We start from the raw sequence: 19,779 nt of genomic DNA on the forward strand, positions 1-19,779 counted from the left end.
GACAAGCATCTCCTGAGGTGCTTCCCATTCTGTGTGAAACGTGGTGAGATACAGAGGTGACTTGAAGGATGCTGTGAGGCTCCTCAGGATATTCTAGCTACCAGAATGTGGGTACGACTTTTCTGTGCACCTGCCTTTACAGAGCTGATTGTCCCTGGCTTTGAGAGTGCTCCTCTGTAAAGCTTCTGGTGCCAGGCTGTTGCTGCCCCTTTGGCACATGGTTTTCTTTTATCCCAGCGTATCTTTTCTTTGTACTCTCATCAGACATGAGAGGCCCCACCAGGTACAACATGACTTCCAAATCAACATGATTGAGACAATCAAACTGGTTGCATAAGGCTGTTAAAAATCCTTCATTAACCTCAAGTGTCCTTCAGCGATGAATGCTGTGGATAAGAAAGTTTTGAAGGCTAATAGAGCTTTGAGACTGATGGGCTGTATTTGGAGCCGGCATGTGGGGGAGAACGAGAAACAGGCTAATGAGACAAACAGATGCTCTGAGACAGGCAGCTGAGAATGAGAACAAAATGCAGAGATAAAAGGGAGGAACAAGTCCAAGAGCAAGCCCTTGTCCCTTTGTGCTTGCTCCATCACCATGGGTATAATTTTTGTCACACTGCAGTTCATCGATTTTTTAAAAAATATTACTATTTTTTTCTTCCATGGTGACCCTAAGGTGTGACCATAAGACACTGTATAGATGGGGACATGATTTCAACTAATGAAGATTGGGTCCTATTATTTACCAAAGCTCAGCGACCTTACACGCACTAATGTAGAATATTATGGCAGCAGAGGTGTCTGGCTGCTTCAAAAATACTGCGTGCACTGGCTGAGCACACAGAGATCATCTATGAGAGACCGAGAAAGAGCAAAGTCCACACAGACCTGTGGCACTTCTTGAAAGCTTAACTGTTTATGAAGATGGAGAAAGGCTGCACAGAACACCTTGGGCATTTCAGCATACTGAATCACCTTCTGAGGGATTCCATCTAACCCTTAAGTATTATTAAAGCTTGCATGCAAAGTTGTCATCCTGGACCCAAGGAGAGCTCTGCAGTTAACTGCCAGAAATCCCAGTGCCTTGGTGGATCCTGCCAGATGTGTAGGAGAGCAATTCTAATCCTTCCCAGTATGGGACAGTATATTCTTTGAAAACTTTCTAGGTCTCAGCAGTGCTTAGCACATTCTGGCCTGAAAGCTCTTTGATTTGGAAAAGCAGCTGCATGTCAGCTGTCGGTGCAGGCGTGCCTGGCCATTTGCTCTGATGGTGCCCATAAAGCTGCTCAGGATCTGGCTCTAGCAGAGGAAAGGACTGCAGGAAGCACGAGGGGTTATTATCCTCATCAAGAGAAAATGAGAAATGATTTTACTAATAAAATATTTGCATTATATAAACAAAGAGAATTCCTGTGCAATTTATTCTCTTCATGGACATGTTTGATCCTGTGTCACATGAGTGTGTGTTTGTGCATTTGTATTAGGCAGAATAATGGCCTTTTTGAAAAGATGTTAGTGGATTATTTTATTCTTGCTGCAGGTGGCATTAAGATGAGAGGCCTTGGCTATTGTGCTGTCAATTTGTTTAATGATTATTAGAGGAGCAGGTGATTTCTATTAAAGGGAAGTGACAGACTGTCCATGAGATATAGATGCCTGTTTATTAAATTGGAAGCCTGGAGCAAGCAGCCTGCCTCATTTGCTTCCAAATTCTGGACCAATCTGTTTTATTTTGCACCTGGAAGATTCAGAGCACAATGAAAGTGGGAACCAAGCAGGGATAAGAGGACTGTTGCATTCATGCACTTCATTTTGGATGGAAGTGAACAGGAGATTGCAGTGGGAAGGGGGCTGGAAGAATGCAGGCTGTAACACATTTCTGTTTAGTTTCTTAGCCTTCTTACCTAGATAGGTTTGGTAGTAGAGAGAGGTGATATAAGGATTTAACCTTTAAGCACAAATCCTTTGTCTCTTCCCTCTGTGCATGTCTAGGAAGGTGAGTGATTTGCTCCAGACCTGTTTATCCCAGCATTCTGGGTCTGCTGGGAGCCAGCTGCTTCAGAGGGAGGTGTAAGCTCTCTTCGCAGTGAACAATTATAGAGGAAACTACCCAAAGGAGACATTTATTTGTAATCCCTGCCAGCTATTGGTTTGTGCTCTGAAGCTGTGGAATGTGTCTTTTTTTTTTTTTTTTTTAATCCACCCTAATGTGCCTGTGGATGTTCTCATTACTTAGTAGTTAAATCCTTTCAGGATGTGCCTCCCCAGTTCAGTGCCTTTGTTACCCTTCTTTCCTCTCAAGCAAAGTGGTGCACTTTTAAAATCAAATATTTCCTTTCACAGATCTAATGTAATAAGCTTATCGCTCCATCTGCCCCCATTAGCCAGATCTTCACTGGGATAGTGATTCAGGTTCTGGTGTCTGCAGAACAAAGAGGATGCTGAAAAACTGGAAGTGTTCATAAAAGAGCCATATAAATGATTCAGAGCCTAGGAAACATCTTTCTACTGAAAGACATAAGGAGCTTGATCCATTTAGGCTATTAAAGAGGAAATAAAGAGGAGACTATCACAATGTGCAAGCACAAGCACAGGGAAGATGACTCCTGATAACAGATGGCTCCTCCAGCCAGCAGGCAAATACTCAATATACAGTGAAATTTGGCTGGAAGGTCAGGATCCAGCTTTCACTGGAACCTGGAGCTAGCACAGGAGCTGGGGGGAGGGAAGGTACGTGTTTTCAGGGCAAGGTTAATAAGCAGTTGGAAGAATTTGTCATCAGAGAAACAAACTGGGGACAATCCAGAATATGAGCCTCTTCTAGGAGATCTGTAATGCTCTCTGATGGGGAGCGTTATTTTATTCTGCTGATTAGACTGAGCCAAGTGGTATCTCAGTGGGCCCTGTGAGCTCTTGGGGAGCGGCTGAGCATGGTGCAGGCTTGTTGTGGTGGGGTTTGTGTGGCTGTAGAAAGGAAGCTGCTTAAAGCATAGGCTTCTGTGTCAGAAACATCTGAAACAGGTTCCTGTGAACCAGCTGAATTCCTCTGTGGCCTTAATTTTTCTCCCCCAGTTTTCCTACCTTCAGATACGGAGGTTACAGGGACGTTTCCTTTCAGGAGGCAGGTGTGGAAGTCTTCACGTTCATAAAGCACTCTGAACATCATCAAGGTTATTTTTGCACCAAAACCGAGCACTGCGTGATGCCTCCTGGTGGATTTCCACTCTTCATCTAATTCCAAACGCGTGTATCAGTGCAGCATAAACTACGGTTTTGTCAAATTACAGAAAATGAGTCTGCTGGCTGTTGTCAGCTCCCTTTGAGGCTTTTGTATCTCTGCTGCTGTATCTCTTATCTGTGCTGCTGACAGGCTGTGGCCATCCCGCAGCTCTGCCAGGGTGGCCTGTGGCTGCTCTGGGGACAGCTGGGCTGGGAAACAGCCAGGAGTTACTGGGAGCCATTACTGGGAGCCAGCCCTGGCTCAGCTGCAGCAAACGAATGGGCAAAGGCTGCCATCTTCAGTCAGAATCCCCCTACAGCAGCGGGTGGGAGAAATACAACGAGGAGTTCGCACCCAGAAAAATGGGAGGTGAGGCAGGTGTTCTTGGCTTGCAAGAGATGATTGAACGTGTTCTTGTGGAGATGGTAGATCTCCCATCTGGTGCTTCAGAGAAGGGCCAGTGCCCCAGACATCCCTGTGTTACAAACTGTCCTACAGTTACCAGACCTTAACCAGAATGTAGTAGCCTTGAGGACTGATAAGAATACACCAGGAGAAATAGAGAGAAGTAGCTCAGTTTGGGACAACAGTTTTTCTTTCTTTCCTTCTTTCTTTCATTTTATTTTTTTCTTTCCCTCTCTTGTTTCTCCCCTCTTCTCTTTGGGAACTTATTTAAAATTCTTTCTGCCCTTGACTCAGGCATCCTGGAGCTGTAGATGAGGAGCTGATTGCAATTGTGTCATATTAGTCCCTGTAAGAACACAAACGATGACTCCATCAGCTGACAGACTGCCCCCAGGACCGCCCTCGCCATTCACAACATCCTACTGGCTTCAATCACTCACAGTCCCCTCTGATGCTCAGCATGGGAGGAAAGGAAAGGGGAGGGCAGACATTAACTATTACTGTATTTAAAGGCTACAATAACACATTCTTTGCCTCCCAGCCAGCTGGGCTGTTATTTCACCATTCTTTTTTTTTTTCCCCCCTCTGGGCACATGTTTTTCCCAATTCAGGCAAAATCACTACTTCCATACTCAGCTGCCCTGATTGCTTGAAGAAGAGTCTGATTGCATTATTCATCTGCATTGCTCGTGAAAGACTTCAAAACTCTTGACTAGACCTAAAGCTTTTGATGGCATTATTTCCATAGAAAGGGGGAAAGACGCTGCGTGATCTGGTGGCATCTGATCACACCACACCAGCTGTGGGTGGGACAGCGAGGCCTGCATGGTGCAAGGGGAACTGTTGCTTTTACTGAGCAGTTTCTGGTGAGAGCTTGCTGTGCTGTTCTGATTTGCTCTTTGTCCAAGGCTGTAGTGATGCTGGGGAGCAAATTGGTTTTACACATAGGGATGCAAAGGTGGCCTGACTCCAAGGAAGAGCTGCTGCTTGTGGAAATGGCAGCACATTTATCCCAGGTTGGTTATATTTATATCCCATGAAACTTCAACTTAGCTTGTCAAAATTATTCTTCTAATTAAGAAGTTTATTAAGCTAGAAAAAGAAAGAAAGAGGATAATCTAGTGAAATGAAGACAGCAGGGAAAAGGTCACACTGTACTTCATCACCAGCAACTGGGCAATAACAGAAACAAAATAGCAGGCTAAGTGCATCTTTCTTCTGACTCATTTAACCAATCTTATTCTGTTTATTCACTGTTTCTATTGATGCTCTTATCATGACATCTACACTTTGAGTGCCAGGGCATCTTGCTTGTATTTGTTTTTGAGCAGAGGCAGGACTTGATCCAAAAGTGGAATGGAAATTCCCAGGGGAGAACTGCAGTATGTGTGTATTGCAGCTCTTGAAAGGAAGCGTGAAGTGGGGTCTGAATGGATGTCTTGAGTGCCATGTGTGAGACTTCACAGGTCTGGATAAGCAACTTATGTTTATACAGTGAGTCTGTGTGAGAGCCAGCTTTATAAACAGAGATTTTCCAGAAGGAACAAGTACCTTGGTAATATCACTACACAGATACAGTTCTAAGTTGGAATCCCCATTCAAATGCTTCCATTGTGGAACGAAGCGTCTCCAGTATCCTGTGCTGTCAGCCTGACCAGTGCCTGTGTGATGCTGCACTGACACTGAGGTCGCTGCAGTCACAAGAGCAGCAGGGTTCTAGAAGGTCAGGACCCAGCAGTCAAGGAATCTGAGGAGGAAAAAGGCAGAGCAAAGTGGTTCACAACATGACAGAGGAATCTGACATCACCTCTACACTGCAATTTCAGTTGGCTTTTATTATACCATCTTTGTTTGTATTTTTGGGAGGCCTGTTTACCATTCTGGCTTTCAGGTTGGCTAGATACATGTATGGATTCATCCTTGAGCAAATCAGGAGGAAAAAGGTAAAGGCAAAATCTTTTTGAAATAGCTCATATTATGTGTGTTGATTTCATAATGCAGAAATTACATTTGATACTGATCTGAGTTCTGATTTAGAAAGATGTTATCTTCTGTCATAATGCACCGAACATGGTATATTCAGAGAAAGTTGGGTTTGGGAAAACCCAAAGGTACAGCTTTTGTCATCAAGATGATGAACAGGATAGTGCTTTTGGATGCTACTGTCTTTCCTCTTTTAAGAGAATGGAACAAGATAGTTTTTACCAGTGTGAATATTAGTAGTTGCACAAACATACACACAGAAACCTCAGCACCTACATGTGCATGTAGATAAATATGGCCACACAGAGGAGCACTATAATGCTTGCCTTTTCAATAATGATCACAATTATCCACGTTTTCATACAACCTCTGATTCTTAAACACATAGGTTTGTATATGCAAACACACAGTATCTTGTCCATATACATTTTTAAACGCTAAGCCAGAGCTGATAGCAGGAATGAGGAGCATATGTACGTGGTCAAGCCATCTCTCAGTACCATACTTCCGCATTCTGTATACTGAAAGTATTGCAAAAATTACTGTGGGAAGTTATTTTTCTGTATTTTGGGATAGATGTTTTCGCACGGTCTGGACAAAGGATGGGATTAAGCATAGTGAAAAAAATCCACCACCAGATCTTTTGTCCCAGTCCTCCGTGTGTGTATTACAGAAGTTTTGAGAAGGTCTAAGTAGCTCCCAAGGATAACACCAGGAGGTTCATATGACACATCCAGGTCACTTATTCAGCGGGTTACAATGTAATTTGCAGGACTGAAGAGCTTTTTCCTTGTGTCACTTCATGTTGCCTCCAACAACTGTCACAGGCCATTTCACTCCATCACTTCCAAGGGAGGCCTTGACATTCTCATAAGCTCACCTGGGTTGTGTGGGAGAAAAATGAAGGAACACCTGTGCTGCTGGCAAGCAGTAGGCATCTCTGCGTGCCAAAATGTTAAATTAACCTCACTCTGTTGTTCTCTTGGCTGCTGGAGCAGAGGTGGGGTTTTGTTCTTAAGTGTTAGCTCTTTACAGGCTCTGGTGCCTAGGAAACTGAGTATAAAAGAGGAGGGGGGGGACACACAACATGGTATCTCCCTTTACAGTGTTGTGTTCTTTTACTGTAGATGTTTACAGATTTTCTGTCATCTAATCCCTGCTAGCTATTTGTTACAGTTATTAATAACTGTATCTGCAGGAAGGACAGAATTGTTTTCATAGCAAAAGCTACTCAGAATTAGCTGAAGCTGTACTAGGGAAGAGTTATAAATGATCAAACTAAGTAAATGAGTTAATTCGCTACTGGTGTAAGATGGGAAGGGGTGGGGGGACAAGTAGAGAGGCATTTTTAGCAACAGTGCACACTTCTGTTCAGGCGCAGATAAGGCATTCTGAAGATTTTAGTAGCTTAGCAGAAGGAAGACATACTCTATGCCTCCCTTGCTTTCAATCACCATTCAGATATGCTGGTGGCTGGATGTGTTTGCTTTAGACATCCTGGGAAACAGTGTCTGGCAAAGCCAAGGATAACAATCTATTTGCTTCTCTGTCAGGACAAAGATATCTGGTGGCTACGTAAAAGGAAACAGAGTTCAGTCTACTTGGTAAGAGTCTTCTTCACCCACGTGGAAATGATGCTATCAGCTCAAACATCTATGGGGTGTGTATTGGTAAGTAGACTGGTTAACACAGGTTTCCTCTTCTGATACACAGGTATTGAGACATATTTGTTCTTCTGAGAACATCAAGTGAAAACACAAGTTTGTCAAGTTTAGCAGTTTACGTGATCTAGTTCACACTTTTTCCTAATACAAATGTATTTGGTCTGGGAAGACGCTTCAGAAAGTCCTCCTAAGTAGATCAAAAGTGATAAAAAAAAATTGTCAGAGACTCACTATCTGATGTCTCTCTAGATATGGCTATACGATCTCTATTTTCTGGGTTATCAGAGTGACACTGGGAACACAGAAAAGTTGATAAAAAGATGTAATCTAGATTGCACAGAGCAGAAAATCCATCACAGTTGTGCCTGGGTTCCTTCAGTGCTATGGCAAGTGACCACCAATGAAATGTGTCAGTAGAAGTTGACAGCTTTTTTTTGTCCGAGCATCATTTTGTACATCACAGTTTGGTGGCTGCAAGTGAAAGAGGAGTTTATCACCTGGGCAGACAAACAGCAAAAGTGCTGTTATAGATGGAAGCTGTGTTACTGCCATAGTAAACCTCATAACATCTCCTTAATGCATGTGTTTTCAGGTGATACTGGTGTTTCTTCTGAATATTGGCTCACTCATCATTTATTTTGTCAATCTTGCTGAGTAAGTAGATTACTGATGTTTATTCACACAGATATTAGACAGAGGAGCCAATGGGTGCTGTTATAAGAGAGGCCCCTTTGAGCTCTTTGGGATCTTGGGTACCTTCTCCTCCATTCCTTTAAGATCCTAATACTTTACAGGGACTACAGATAATAGAGGAGCATACCTTGGGCATAACTGCATGATAACAGCTACCTGAGTAGTGCAGGGAACTACGTAATGCAGGCAGAAAGGAAAATTTGTGCTTTGTACCTTTCTATTGCAGCTTTTTTTGGTGTATGTAATTATTTGTGTCTATACCTTCAAGTCCAGATTTTCAGAAGAACTAAGGGATAGGTGTCCAAGTTCTGCAGCTGGAAACAGGTTTTGAAAATGGTCCATTTTGTTACAGGCATTTTCAAAGGCACTCAAAGCCTGGCTCTTTCTTCCTATTGCAATGTTTAGAGAGTCCTAGGCTTTTAATAAAGCTCACCACCTACTACCCGAAGCTCTTTTGAAAGTCTGGCCATTTATTTTTGATACCTAAATGGGAATGGAGCTCTTCTGTGAAGTCCAGCCTTCAGTAAACAATTTGATGGGAGTAAAATACGACTGAGTAAGAAAGCATAGTTATAGACTCTACCAATCTTCACCCGAATACATACATTTTGTAGAATGTGCTCAGGGGTAAAAAGATATTAATATGTAAAACCCTTTGATTGATTTAATATGCCAGAGCATTGTTCTCAGTGCTTTGCTTGGACTGGTGCACAACACTGGAAAAATAAAATGGAACCATAAAATGAAATAAATAAAATATAAAAGCTGTGGAGCACTTTGAACTGAATTCAATCAGCAGGGGTAAACCTGAGAAACAGAATTATACATCAAGAGCAATCCAATATTGTGTTCAATCCCAAGGCATTATAAATCTGACAAACAGCTAGGAATAGCTTCAGAAGGGAAAGAGTTTCTTTTTTAAGGAATAAACAGGCAGTTAATCCTATTCACACAGAGTTCTTTCTATGAATAGCATTACACCTGTAGGTGAGAGTAGATGTTCACCTGCGCTGACCTATGGGACTAGTTTACTTAATTGTGTTTGTGTTTTCAAAACATTCCCTGCACGGAGCAGGAAGAGGTGTCAGATGGCTCATAATTGACGTACCTAGCTTGCTGTCGCCTGCTGTAGGCAATATGTCAGCGAGTGAGTGTGAGGTATGCTCTGTATCTCTTATGCTCTGTAATCTCTTGAGCCAGTGTCAAACATCCTTTCCTGGACCAGGTGGTACCCATGGGAAAAGCTTATTCCCTCAGCTCTACGCTGCCAGATTTCACCACCTGCACTCGTGCAGTTTGAGCACCCTGTAGGCCTGTTTCATGCAAGGTCAGCGAGTCTGGCCTAGAAAACTTAAATTGGTGTTACAGCCTAACCTGGCAGGCTCGTCTGGAAACTACTTCGTGCTTAAACTGCTCCCTTGGCAGATAGAAGGCTGGGTTCAGCAGGGGCTGGGTGAGCACTGCAGGAGCTGTCTTTTCTACTGACTAAGCTGAATATAGAAGAGTCTGCTGGTCCACATGAGAAGGGTGAAACAGTTTTCCTGAAGAAATGAGCAGAAGGATTTGCTTAAACACTATAAATATATGAAAATCAAACTTTCCAGTATATTTGCATGATAGATAAATAATGTCATGTTTTAATATGCTCACTAATGCTAACAAAACCCTGCTATTAACATTCATTTATTCTGCCTAACTCACTGAGGAAGTAGAGATTTAAATTACACAAAATTGTGAATACATTTAAATTCTGCTTTATGTATTTCATAATCAAAATATAAACCCAAACCAAATGTCACTGGATAGCCAATCTACTGTTGTTTTTTTCTTATTTCCACCCTTCTTTCCACTGTCTCTGGTGTCTGTTTTTCCATTAGAGAAGAAGGATACCATATCTCCTTTCCAGACAGCATCATTTATGTAGACACAGGCTTCAATGCTTTCTTCCTCTTTTACTTTGGATTACGGGTAAGTGCGCTTTATGGGAAAGGTGAGTTAAAACTGAGCTATATATGGGAGCAGTTTACCTGTGTGAACAACAGGTGATCTGTAACATAATGCTTGATTGTGTTAGCTTAATTCAGAGCCACCCACGTTTGTTGTTTTTTTTGGTTGTTTGTTTGTTTTTTCCACTTTTACTTGTAATTATTTTCTCCCTTTGGAATTTGGCTTTTTCCAGCATTTCTGCAGCATTCCCCAGCTCACACATTAGCCTTGTCTTTGTCCATGTCTTTAAGCCACTGAATCAACTAGTCAGGTCTCTCTTTAGCTTCTCGTGTACAAACTGGATAGCTGTGTGCCATCTGTTGTTAAAATGCCATTAGTTCCACTTGTGTGAAATAGATTTTGATTGTAGCTTTTGACATTAGATTTTTTTTGCCAAATCATTAGAAAACAAGATTTCCTCTTTTATAGGTGAGGATGTGGTCTTGCCTGTCCTTAGGTTTATGATTTATTATTGCTGATACAGCAGTACCACAGAGAAGGGCACCCTAGGGGAAAAAAAAATAAAAAATGAAAGGGGCAGATAAGAAAGAGAAAAAAGTGTCATTATACCTTTGGGTCCAACCCATTGTTGTGTTCTCAGGGCTCCAGACCAAGCCTTTCTGAAACAAAACAGCAATGTTAAGTGGGTTTTCAAAGAGGGCAGAACTACAGAGGAGGAAATGTACTACAAAAATGGGTTTCTTCCTCAGAGAGCTGCCTTCTTGCTCTGGTGAGGCCAAAGATCATACACACCACTGATGCTCTTTGATGTTATTCATCTTTAGTTTGTGGCAGCAGATGACAAGCTGAGGTTCTGGCTTGAGCTGAATTCTCTTGTGGATTTCTTCACGATCCCTCCAGTTTTTGTTTCCTATTATATAGACAGAAATTGGCTTGGTAAGTAAGACTTGGAGATCCTGCTTTCCGTCCTTGTTGTTCTACATCTTATGTTGAGAATTCTTCTGAAATTGTTTTGATGTAGGGAGACTTTAACTGACCATCTGTTCTTCCATTGTTCCAAACTGTTCTTTGGGAGAAAAATTATTCCATATTAGTTTTAAAATGCCTTTAATGTTGAGGGACTTGTGAGTTACCAAACTCTGCCTGTTTTGTTTATCCATTAGTAGGGATAGTTTTAGTTTTTAGGGGAGAGTTTTAGTAACTCAAAAATCATTGTGCTTGACCAACTGGATGATGAACTACCCAGAGGAGAAGTAAATATGGTACCCCGAATTTTGTGAATGTCTTTCTTGCATGCTCTGGGGTCTGTACTCCAGTGGGACCTGTATGTCACTTAAACCTTCAGGCTACAGCTTAAAGGAACTACATTTTATTTTATTATATTTTGTTTAATAAATCAAAGCACCTTTGAGGACTTAAATGGAAATCTAGTGGCATAAAGGCTCTGAATGCAGATCAATGTTATCCTCTCTTGCTAGGTTCGAGGTTGTAAAATAAGTGGAAAACAAAGCATGCGTGCTTAAACATATCTGAATATCTGAAGTTCTAGACAGATCTCATATTTTTTCATTGACGTTCTTGCTTTTCTGCAGGTTTGCGTTTTTTGAGAGCACTTAGGTTGTTAGAGCTTCCCCGAATACTACAGTTCCTGAGGGTCACGAAGAACAAGTGAGTTAAACTCTTGTCAGGTACACTTAGAAGCCTAACCTTCTCCCCAATACCTGTATTTTGGTTGACTCAGGTAATAAAGGGAAAGAAATAGCTTTTTTTTCCATATGCAATACTATCAGTGATGTTGCACTGGAAATTGTGCAAAGGAAAAAAAAGGTATAACCATCAGCTCAGTGAAACTGCCTGGGTGAGGAGGGAAATCATAAATCAAGAAGTCTTAAAGGTTTTGAAGACTGATAAATGTAAAAAATGGGATTATCTGACATGCTGCCTGTGATAGAAAGGCTGGATGTAGGAAGATTTTTTTCTAATCCTAAATCCTTCCTATATAATATAACTCACTAGAGAAAAGTTTTGTTGAACAGAGATGGGGTCATATAGGAAATTTTAACTATTGCAAATGTTAAAGTTACGTATTAAATGTCCTGGGCTTTTTTTCACTTTCTATCTCCAGTTACTCAATCAAGCTCTCCAAACTCTTTGCAGTATTTATTAGTACCTGGCTTACAGCTGCAGGATTTATTCACTTGGTATGTACAATCAGCTACATGTCCTTCCTTGTCACCTTAAATCACTATTACCTTGTGAGCTTTGGGTATATATTTTTATAATGAATGCAGCATTCTCTTAGGAGAAAGAGAGAGAGAGAGAGATCAAATTTGTTGTACCACAAAGCATGACTTAAGCCAGTATAGCTTAATTGCATACTTAACAAGACAAGTTAGCACTGATACAAAACCAATCCCTGCTGTGGTGATGTGTCACTTGTACAATAATGAAAATGATGCCAATTTTTTAATCAAATAATTATAAATTGGGGATGAACTGAAACCAAAACCACTCTAAACTTCTCTCTCTTTTCTTTCCTGTGTCCTGGACAGGTAGAAAACAATGGAGATCCTTGGGTCCAGCCTGCAAATTCACAGTCCATCACCTATTTGAAGTGCATGTACCTAGTAATGGTGACAATGTCCACTGTTGGTTATGGTGATATTGTCGTTCAAACAGCGTTGGGTCGAACCTTCATTGTTTTCTTCATTATTGGTGGCTTGGTAAGAAACCTATTTTTCTTTTCTGGAAATGACATCTAGGGACAGAGAGTGAACAGGATCGTCACCAAAAATGTGAGCTTAGTAGGGTTCCAGTAGGGATTAGGAATCTATGAGCAAAACCAGAGCTTTAACATTAAGTACTTACTGGCATGGCTATAGAGTAATTTTTTCTTCTAAGACCTGGCAGGGCTTCTAATATTTCTTCCTGAGACTGCAAATACTGGCAAGAGCCAAAATACTGGACAAAATGAATCCAAGGTATCAACAGCATAAATCCATTATCACTACATCATACAGCTGTGCATCCTTGCCAGTGATTTTTCAGGAATCCAAAGTAAATTGTAGTAGTTGTTCCACATAATTTAAATTCTTACAAATTAATTTATCATGATTAGGAGAGACAGAATTGGCTCTGAGGAAGATTGTATTTCTTGGTGTCTTAGGTCCTGTTTGCAAACATAATCCCTGAAGTTGTGGAAATTGTTGAAAGCCATAAAAGTTACAAATCTTCCTATGAAGTGGTGAGTGGGAAGAAGTAAGTATGGTTGCTATTTGTCTTTGGAAAATAAAAATCAGGTCAGTTACTAGGCTGTAAACCAGCTCATCAGAAATTCCTGTAGTAGCTTAAATCAAATCCTGAAACTTACTTTTGTTTGAACCTTAACTCAAGAGAGACTGAATAAACCTTGTCAACAGCACTCTTTGGCATGGGTTTTGTTTTCAAAGGAAGAGAAAAGCTAGGTGACACAATAAGTCTCTTCAATCTTTAAGTTAGCCTACCTCATTAGTGTTTTTTTGGTGGTGTGGTGGTGTGTTGGTAGTTTGTTTGTTTGTTTGTTTGTTTTAATTTTTATTTCATTATTATTATTTCTTTTCCTCCACCACTCATAGAACAAGACAGATAAGTACAATTTCTAGGAGATCTTATAAAGTTCTTTCTGTGAGTCTTTACTCTAGGAATTTGTGCCATTCACTGCTTCCTAACACAGTTTCTCTTCCTTTCCAAAATAATTCCTGAAGTACATGTCCATGATGGGTGAAATTTCTATCCAAACAGAGACAAAAACTATCTTTTTTTCTTCATTGCTGGGTTTAGTACAAGCAGATTGTGTCATACAATGTCAGATTTGCAACAACCACTCTGCTATTTTCAAAGTGTCAAATCTTACTTGATCTCTTCCTGTAGCTATGTCGTTGTCTGTGGTAATATCACTCTGGAGAGCGTTACTACTTTCCTACAAGACTTTTTGCTTCAGGACACAGGAAAGGTTTGCACAGAAATCCTTTTTCTGGGAGAGTAAGTATTCTTATTTCTCTGAGATATTTCACTTTGATTTCCTGAACACTTAGAGAGATGTAGGAGGTCTTAAACTAAAGGAAAGCAATATTGTGTACCTGATTAATGTGAGTTCCAAAACAAATTAGAGCAATGAAGCTTTTATGCTGGAATGTTAGTGATAAAATGTTTTCTTCTGTGATCAATTAAAAAGTAAAAAAAAAAAAATAAAAAAAATATATATGTTTCCCTCTAAATTGTATGGTAAGCTAGCATTGCCAGGTATACCCAACTTTAAGTCTTGCCAAATCTGGAGATCAAATAATTGACTTATTTCTCAGCTTCTTACACATTTTTTCATCTTGGGGAGGAGAAAATTTATACCTTCCACTTGGTCACACCAGTGTATGGCAAAGGAAGGAAAGTGAAACCACTTTTCTATGCCAAGTACATCAGGCATGTAAACAATCTCCTATCTGAAGCCCTTGTACCTAGCTGAAGCTATGAGATATGTTCCTGAAAACAGAAGCCACAGAGGGAGGTGATTGCTGAGAGCACAAACAGGATTTTACGTTGGAATGCAGTGGAGGTAGGGCAAGAGTGGAGCAGAATATTATAGGCATCTCTTCTGAAATACCATGACATTTTGAAAGAGCTGTTGAATTGCGGATGCATGGAAATTAAGTACAAGAATGGTTCACAGACAGGAAGAAGTGCTTCAGAGGAAGAGATGCAGAGTTCAGTCCATTCAGTGTAATGGAAAATAGATAGGGAGTTGGTTTGATTAAAGTGCCTAAGTAGCTTCACAGCTAGTATAAGAATCTTCTTTAATCTAGTAGAGAGAGGCATAATAAAAACTAATGATTAGAGTTCAAAACTGAGCAAACTCAAGTAAGAAAAAAGGCATGCATTTTCAAGAGTGAAAAGTGATTAATAATCACTGAAACAAACCGTTTAGAGAATAGGTAGATTTTTCATATCTTTAAGTCAGCAATACCTGTACCTTCCTTCAGTGCATGCTTCGTTGCTGAGGTCAGTGTACAAATACCTTTACATGAGTTTTATAATCTAGTTTAGAATAAAATGTTACATAAGTTACTGGGTGAAATATAGTTTGTGTATGTTGGATAGGAAAATAACAGTGGAGAGAAAGTTGAAGTTCATCAGTTCCATTTGAATGGGGAACACAGAATGAAGCCATAGGAAGTGTCACTTCCTGACTCTTGTGGAGCAACAGTGAGCTGTAGAATTACAGTCGCATGGATGGTTGTGGAATGACACTCATGAAAAATTAACGACAATAGCAGAAGACAGGAAAAATCCAGGAAACATTTCCATGGCTGTTAAGTGTTATAAAAGCTTGTTTTCATTAAAATCTAAACTATGTACTTTAGTTGAGCTGCCAAAATCCCTGTAGCTCTTTTTTTAAGCTGTAAGTAGTTACAGCAAATAGCTTCACTGAGAAATGGAGAATTGCAGAGAATATAATTATGAGAGATTGATGGATTTTTTTTTTCTTCTTGTTTATACTGAATAGGTCTCTTCCTAGTCTTGAGCTGGAAGCTGTGTTCAAATGCTATTCAGCCTACACAACTTTCTTTTATGGCTCTGCACTAAAGTCTGGAGATCTGAAGAGAGTTGGGGTAAGAACTTACTTATCTTTTGCTCTTTCTTGTAGATAAGTCAATCTTGTGAAAATCTCATGCCTTATGAAAGGATACATCAGCTGCATTTACTTAATTCATGTTGTGATTTACACTTCAAGCAGCTCCATTTGTTTTATTGGTACCTTTTGCATACCAATATAACACTCGTGGGAACTGAAAATGCAAAAGTCAGTCATAACAGACTTTTCAGACTACTTTTTTTCAAGCACTGAAGCAGGAAAAAAAAAAGGGCAAAGACTGATCCAACTGGTTTTAAAAGAGGAATATTGTGGGGAGCAGCATTTCTGGAAATAGTGTTTAACTTATTGGAATAGCCTTTAGTTACCTTTCTTTCAGCCATGCATTGTGTTTGAGTCTCATTCATGAGCATCCAGGAAAGAAGAGACCTAGACCTTGTGTTTTGAAATACTGAGGACTCAGTAAAATATTCCAGTAGCAGCAAAAGGAATGGACCTGAATTAAAGGAAAAACAAAATAAAACAAAAAACACCATTGGCTTTAACTCTACTGAGGTTTCTGCTTGTTACTATCATGTTTGAAATGCTTTGGTAGATCTCCATCCAGTTCCCAGAAGACTATAAAAACTGTACCATAAATGAAACTATTTTTTTTGTTAACAACTTCACTGTGCTGCCCAAATATTAATTGGATGGCAGAGACAGAGCTCTTCTGACATGACCAAGTGTTGACCCTTGAAAAGTGCTTTGGCTGGACTTTGCTGGGGAAGATTATAGCACTGCTGCCTGTTTTTTGTAACCTCTTCTAGGAAGATGTTAGCTCAAGAAATCATAAATTTAGTGGGTTCCAGCACTTTGAAAATAGAAATATGAATTACGTACTGTATATTTGATTGGAGCTGTGTCATTGGTGAAACATTCAGGCATGTGTACAACCCCAAAGTAATAGGATCATGATGACCTTATGCAAGTTTTTAACTGAAGACATATGCCACTAAATCAGCTCACTATTAGAGATTGTTGTACTTCATATGGGATTAAACTCGGATTTAACTTTTCTTCTCCTGGGATACAGATGGAGTCTGCAAATGCTTGTCTCATTCTAGCAGATGTTTGCTCTCCACAGCCCTATACTGAAGATACTTGCAATATCATGAGGTAGGATGAGATACTCCAGTGCTTTCGTTCTTTATCTGATTGATATTAACAGTGACACAGATAGTGCAGCTGGCAGGGGAGCATATTTGTCCTGTCACGTTTTTTCTTTCAGGAGAACTCTGAAAGCCAACTGACTGCTTTCTGCCATGATTTTATCAGATGCTTTGAAGGACTGAGACAGGTAGCAGCTGTGCAGCCTTGCAGCTCTCTACAGAATATAATGTTGTTAAATACGTTGTAATTATTTTCTTTACTGTCCTGAATATCAGCAGTCAGAGCCTCTGTGTTTTACACGGGAGAGAATTAAGCACTACTGTCTGGTACAGCTTGGCTGTCAGGTCTCATATTCTAAGCATTTTTGTATTGGTCTGACTTGAACTGGGGACTCTCAGTACTGCTGGATTGTGTGAATGTGATGGCTTGGCATGGTATTCTCCACCCAAATCAATACAGAAGTTCAAGTTCCAAACTGGATTATCTTCACCTTCTATTTGTAGAATGTCTACTGAAGACTGTAGTGAATGAATGGAGTTTACAGGTAGAATTTTCAAAGCAAATAACAATTATTGTTCTCTCTCTTAGCTGTAAAGTTGTAGTAGGGTACAGGTACAATTCTTCATCCTGTATCAAAGCCATATTCTATTGTCTTACAATCTTTTGATGGTGACTGCTTTCCTCTCCAAACAGTGGACTTGGATATGCTTCAAGTGTAGAGGAGCTCAGGTACAGGCTTTGGGTCATATGTTATTATTTGTTACCACTCTCAAATTGCTGTCTGCCAGAGTAAGCTAGCTGGACTTGAAAAAAGAGAGACCGTAGTTAGGACCAAGCATATTAATCAGAAATTGTATCTTTCATACAGAGTGCTGTCAATCAAGAATCACTACCCCAACACCAGAGTCATTTTACAGATAATTCAGTCTCGTAACAAGGTATCACAGTTGTCTGTCTGTCTCATGTGTATTGTCACAGTTGAAATTCTGGCCTTTTTGGAATCAAAGATCCTTACTTTGTAGGAAGCAGAGGTTTTATGCAGTGTCTCTTACTCATCCAGGTACTAACCTAGCTAGAATATCTTTTAACATTACTAAAAATAAGTAACAGCTTTTTGTTTTTGTCAAAGTTGTCAGCAAATGCATATTAAACGTTTAAAGGAAAAACAAAAACAAAAGAACATTCAAACTCAGAAGTCTGCTTAGCTATCTATTAGTGTATTCCAGTGAAGATTTTCAAATAATAGAATGATGAAGGCAAGAAAGACAAGAATCATCATGTTATACAAACATCATGGCGTTACCTTTCTCTATGCTGACCTGTAATCACTTTCCTACTCTGAAACAGGTTCACCTGCCGAACATACCCAACTGGGACTGTAGGAGGGGAGACACTATCATCTGTCTTGCTGAATTGAAGTTAGGCTTTATAGCACAAAGTTGCCTAGTTCCTGGTTTGTCTACTCTCCTAACCAGTTTGTTCATTGGGAAAGAGAACACTGAGGTATGTCCTTTGCTTATCTGAATAATGTAAATATAGCCCAGTGAGATCTTCTCTGAAATAGGTGCCTGCTCTTGAGTAGAAACTGCAGCCAGGTCTTTTGAAATTAATCTTACATTAGGATTTGGCTTGGCACAGAAGGCAAGAGAACCAAAGAAGCTATTTCTAATATGATACTTGAATTCAGCACAAGAGGTGAAAGGAATGCTCTAGAACATGCTGAGGCAAAAGAGCCTAAGGAAATATTTTACAATCGAGTATGCAAGTAGGTGCCAAGGCAAAGGACATTGCATAGCAAGCCATGCTGCTGTGTTTAGGTGACCTATGGAAACTCCTTGTGTGTTGCTCTATTTTCAAAAGCTGTAACGTGGTGCTAGTGCTCCACTACCCTGAGAGAACTCAGTAAATCAATTTTGGTTACTGCACAGTGTGGAGCGTGTTAGCTTGTCTGACTTCTGCACATGATCCCATTGTGTGGCATTTGTTAATTGAATCTCTGCTTAAAGCACATCATCAGAATCACTCCTGCTTGATGCCCCCCAAAATGGGCTTGAAAAATCAGTCCAGCATACCCTTTCCAGTTAATAGGATGCCTTTCTTCAGTATCATTTTAAGCTTAACAGTTTCTTTGGTTCTTATGGGGTAATTTACACAAGAACAGTCAGAGGTTTCTGAATTGCTTCAGTCTTGCTTAGGCTCTCAACAGACTTTAACTGAAACTGAACTGACAATTAGAAATTCTGTCATCTGTCTACAGGGGAGGTGATCCAAATTTTTCCTCCTTTTACCTGTATTTTCATTACCTACTACAACACAAAAATGATAAGCTGTATATTAAATTTATGGTACATAAAAGTTGCTCAGAAATTTCCACATTAATACCAGAAAATGTAATAAAAACAAGAAGATGGAACTGTTTGGCATGTAGTTGCCTGAACAAGTCACAGATTTGCTAGTCCTGCTGTGAATGTGCTTTTGCTATCACCTAGTGGCTGTATGTGATACTTCACACTAATCTCCAGCACAAATATATGTATATATATATATTTGATTGCTTTTTCTATATTCAGGGGCTGTTCACAAATTGATTTAGGCAAACAATATAGATATCAGGTGAAATGAATACATAAGTTTTATATAGAACTGGGGCTGTTTTGCAGACAATGTTTTTGCATAGGCAAGATGTTTCATTCAAGTCCAAATGTTTCACTGAGACCTGAAAAAGCTAGCAAAACTGATATTTTAAGTCTTTTAAAGCATACTATGAAAACTCAGCAAATTTTTGACAGGAGGCTTTTTTCAATTAAAAATTTAATTAAATAATTTTTGTTTGGAAAGCAAAACTTTTTTACACATTTTAACAGCCTATTAAGTTTTGTGTGGAAGGCATTCATATGCCAAGAGAATGGTATATACTGTGAGGTAATGAGTAGCAGTATAAAACCAGAGCAAGCTGTAAGCAGCAAAATGTTTTTCTGCTTAAACTACCTGGATACAAACAACCCTCCCTTAGTCACATAGCTAATTTTTAAAAAACAACAACAATAAATCAAAAAAAAAAAAAAAAGAAAAACACCCACACCCCAAAAAGT

The 19,779-nt window shown here is 39.9% G+C and overlaps 1 protein-coding gene across 1 annotated transcript in view; it reads left to right on the plus strand.

The window, feature by feature from the left end:
- The first annotated feature begins 3,498 nt into the window (after nt 1-3,498).
- The window catches only part of KCNU1 (potassium calcium-activated channel subfamily U member 1), a 52,415-nt gene continuing 36,134 nt past the window's right edge, over nt 3,499-19,779 (plus strand). The window contains exons 1-14 of the mRNA XM_032204018.1: nt 3,499-3,645; nt 7,162-7,278; nt 7,865-7,926; nt 9,843-9,933; nt 10,737-10,848; nt 11,505-11,580; nt 12,038-12,113; nt 12,465-12,635; nt 13,079-13,170; nt 13,822-13,932; nt 15,449-15,554; nt 16,611-16,693; nt 17,556-17,625; nt 18,035-18,190. Of these exons, the coding sequence (XP_032059909.1) occupies nt 3,499-3,645; nt 7,162-7,278; nt 7,865-7,926; nt 9,843-9,933; nt 10,737-10,848; nt 11,505-11,580; nt 12,038-12,113; nt 12,465-12,635; nt 13,079-13,170; nt 13,822-13,932; nt 15,449-15,554; nt 16,611-16,693; nt 17,556-17,625; nt 18,035-18,190 (1,470 nt within the window). The remainder of the gene's footprint in view (nt 3,646-7,161; nt 7,279-7,864; nt 7,927-9,842; nt 9,934-10,736; nt 10,849-11,504; nt 11,581-12,037; nt 12,114-12,464; nt 12,636-13,078; nt 13,171-13,821; nt 13,933-15,448; nt 15,555-16,610; nt 16,694-17,555; nt 17,626-18,034; nt 18,191-19,779) is intronic.

The sequence above is a fragment of the Aythya fuligula genome, chromosome 27, assembly GCF_009819795.1.
Source record: "Aythya fuligula isolate bAytFul2 chromosome 27, bAytFul2.pri, whole genome shotgun sequence".
NCBI classification, from domain to species: Eukaryota; Metazoa; Chordata; class Aves; order Anseriformes; family Anatidae; genus Aythya; species Aythya fuligula.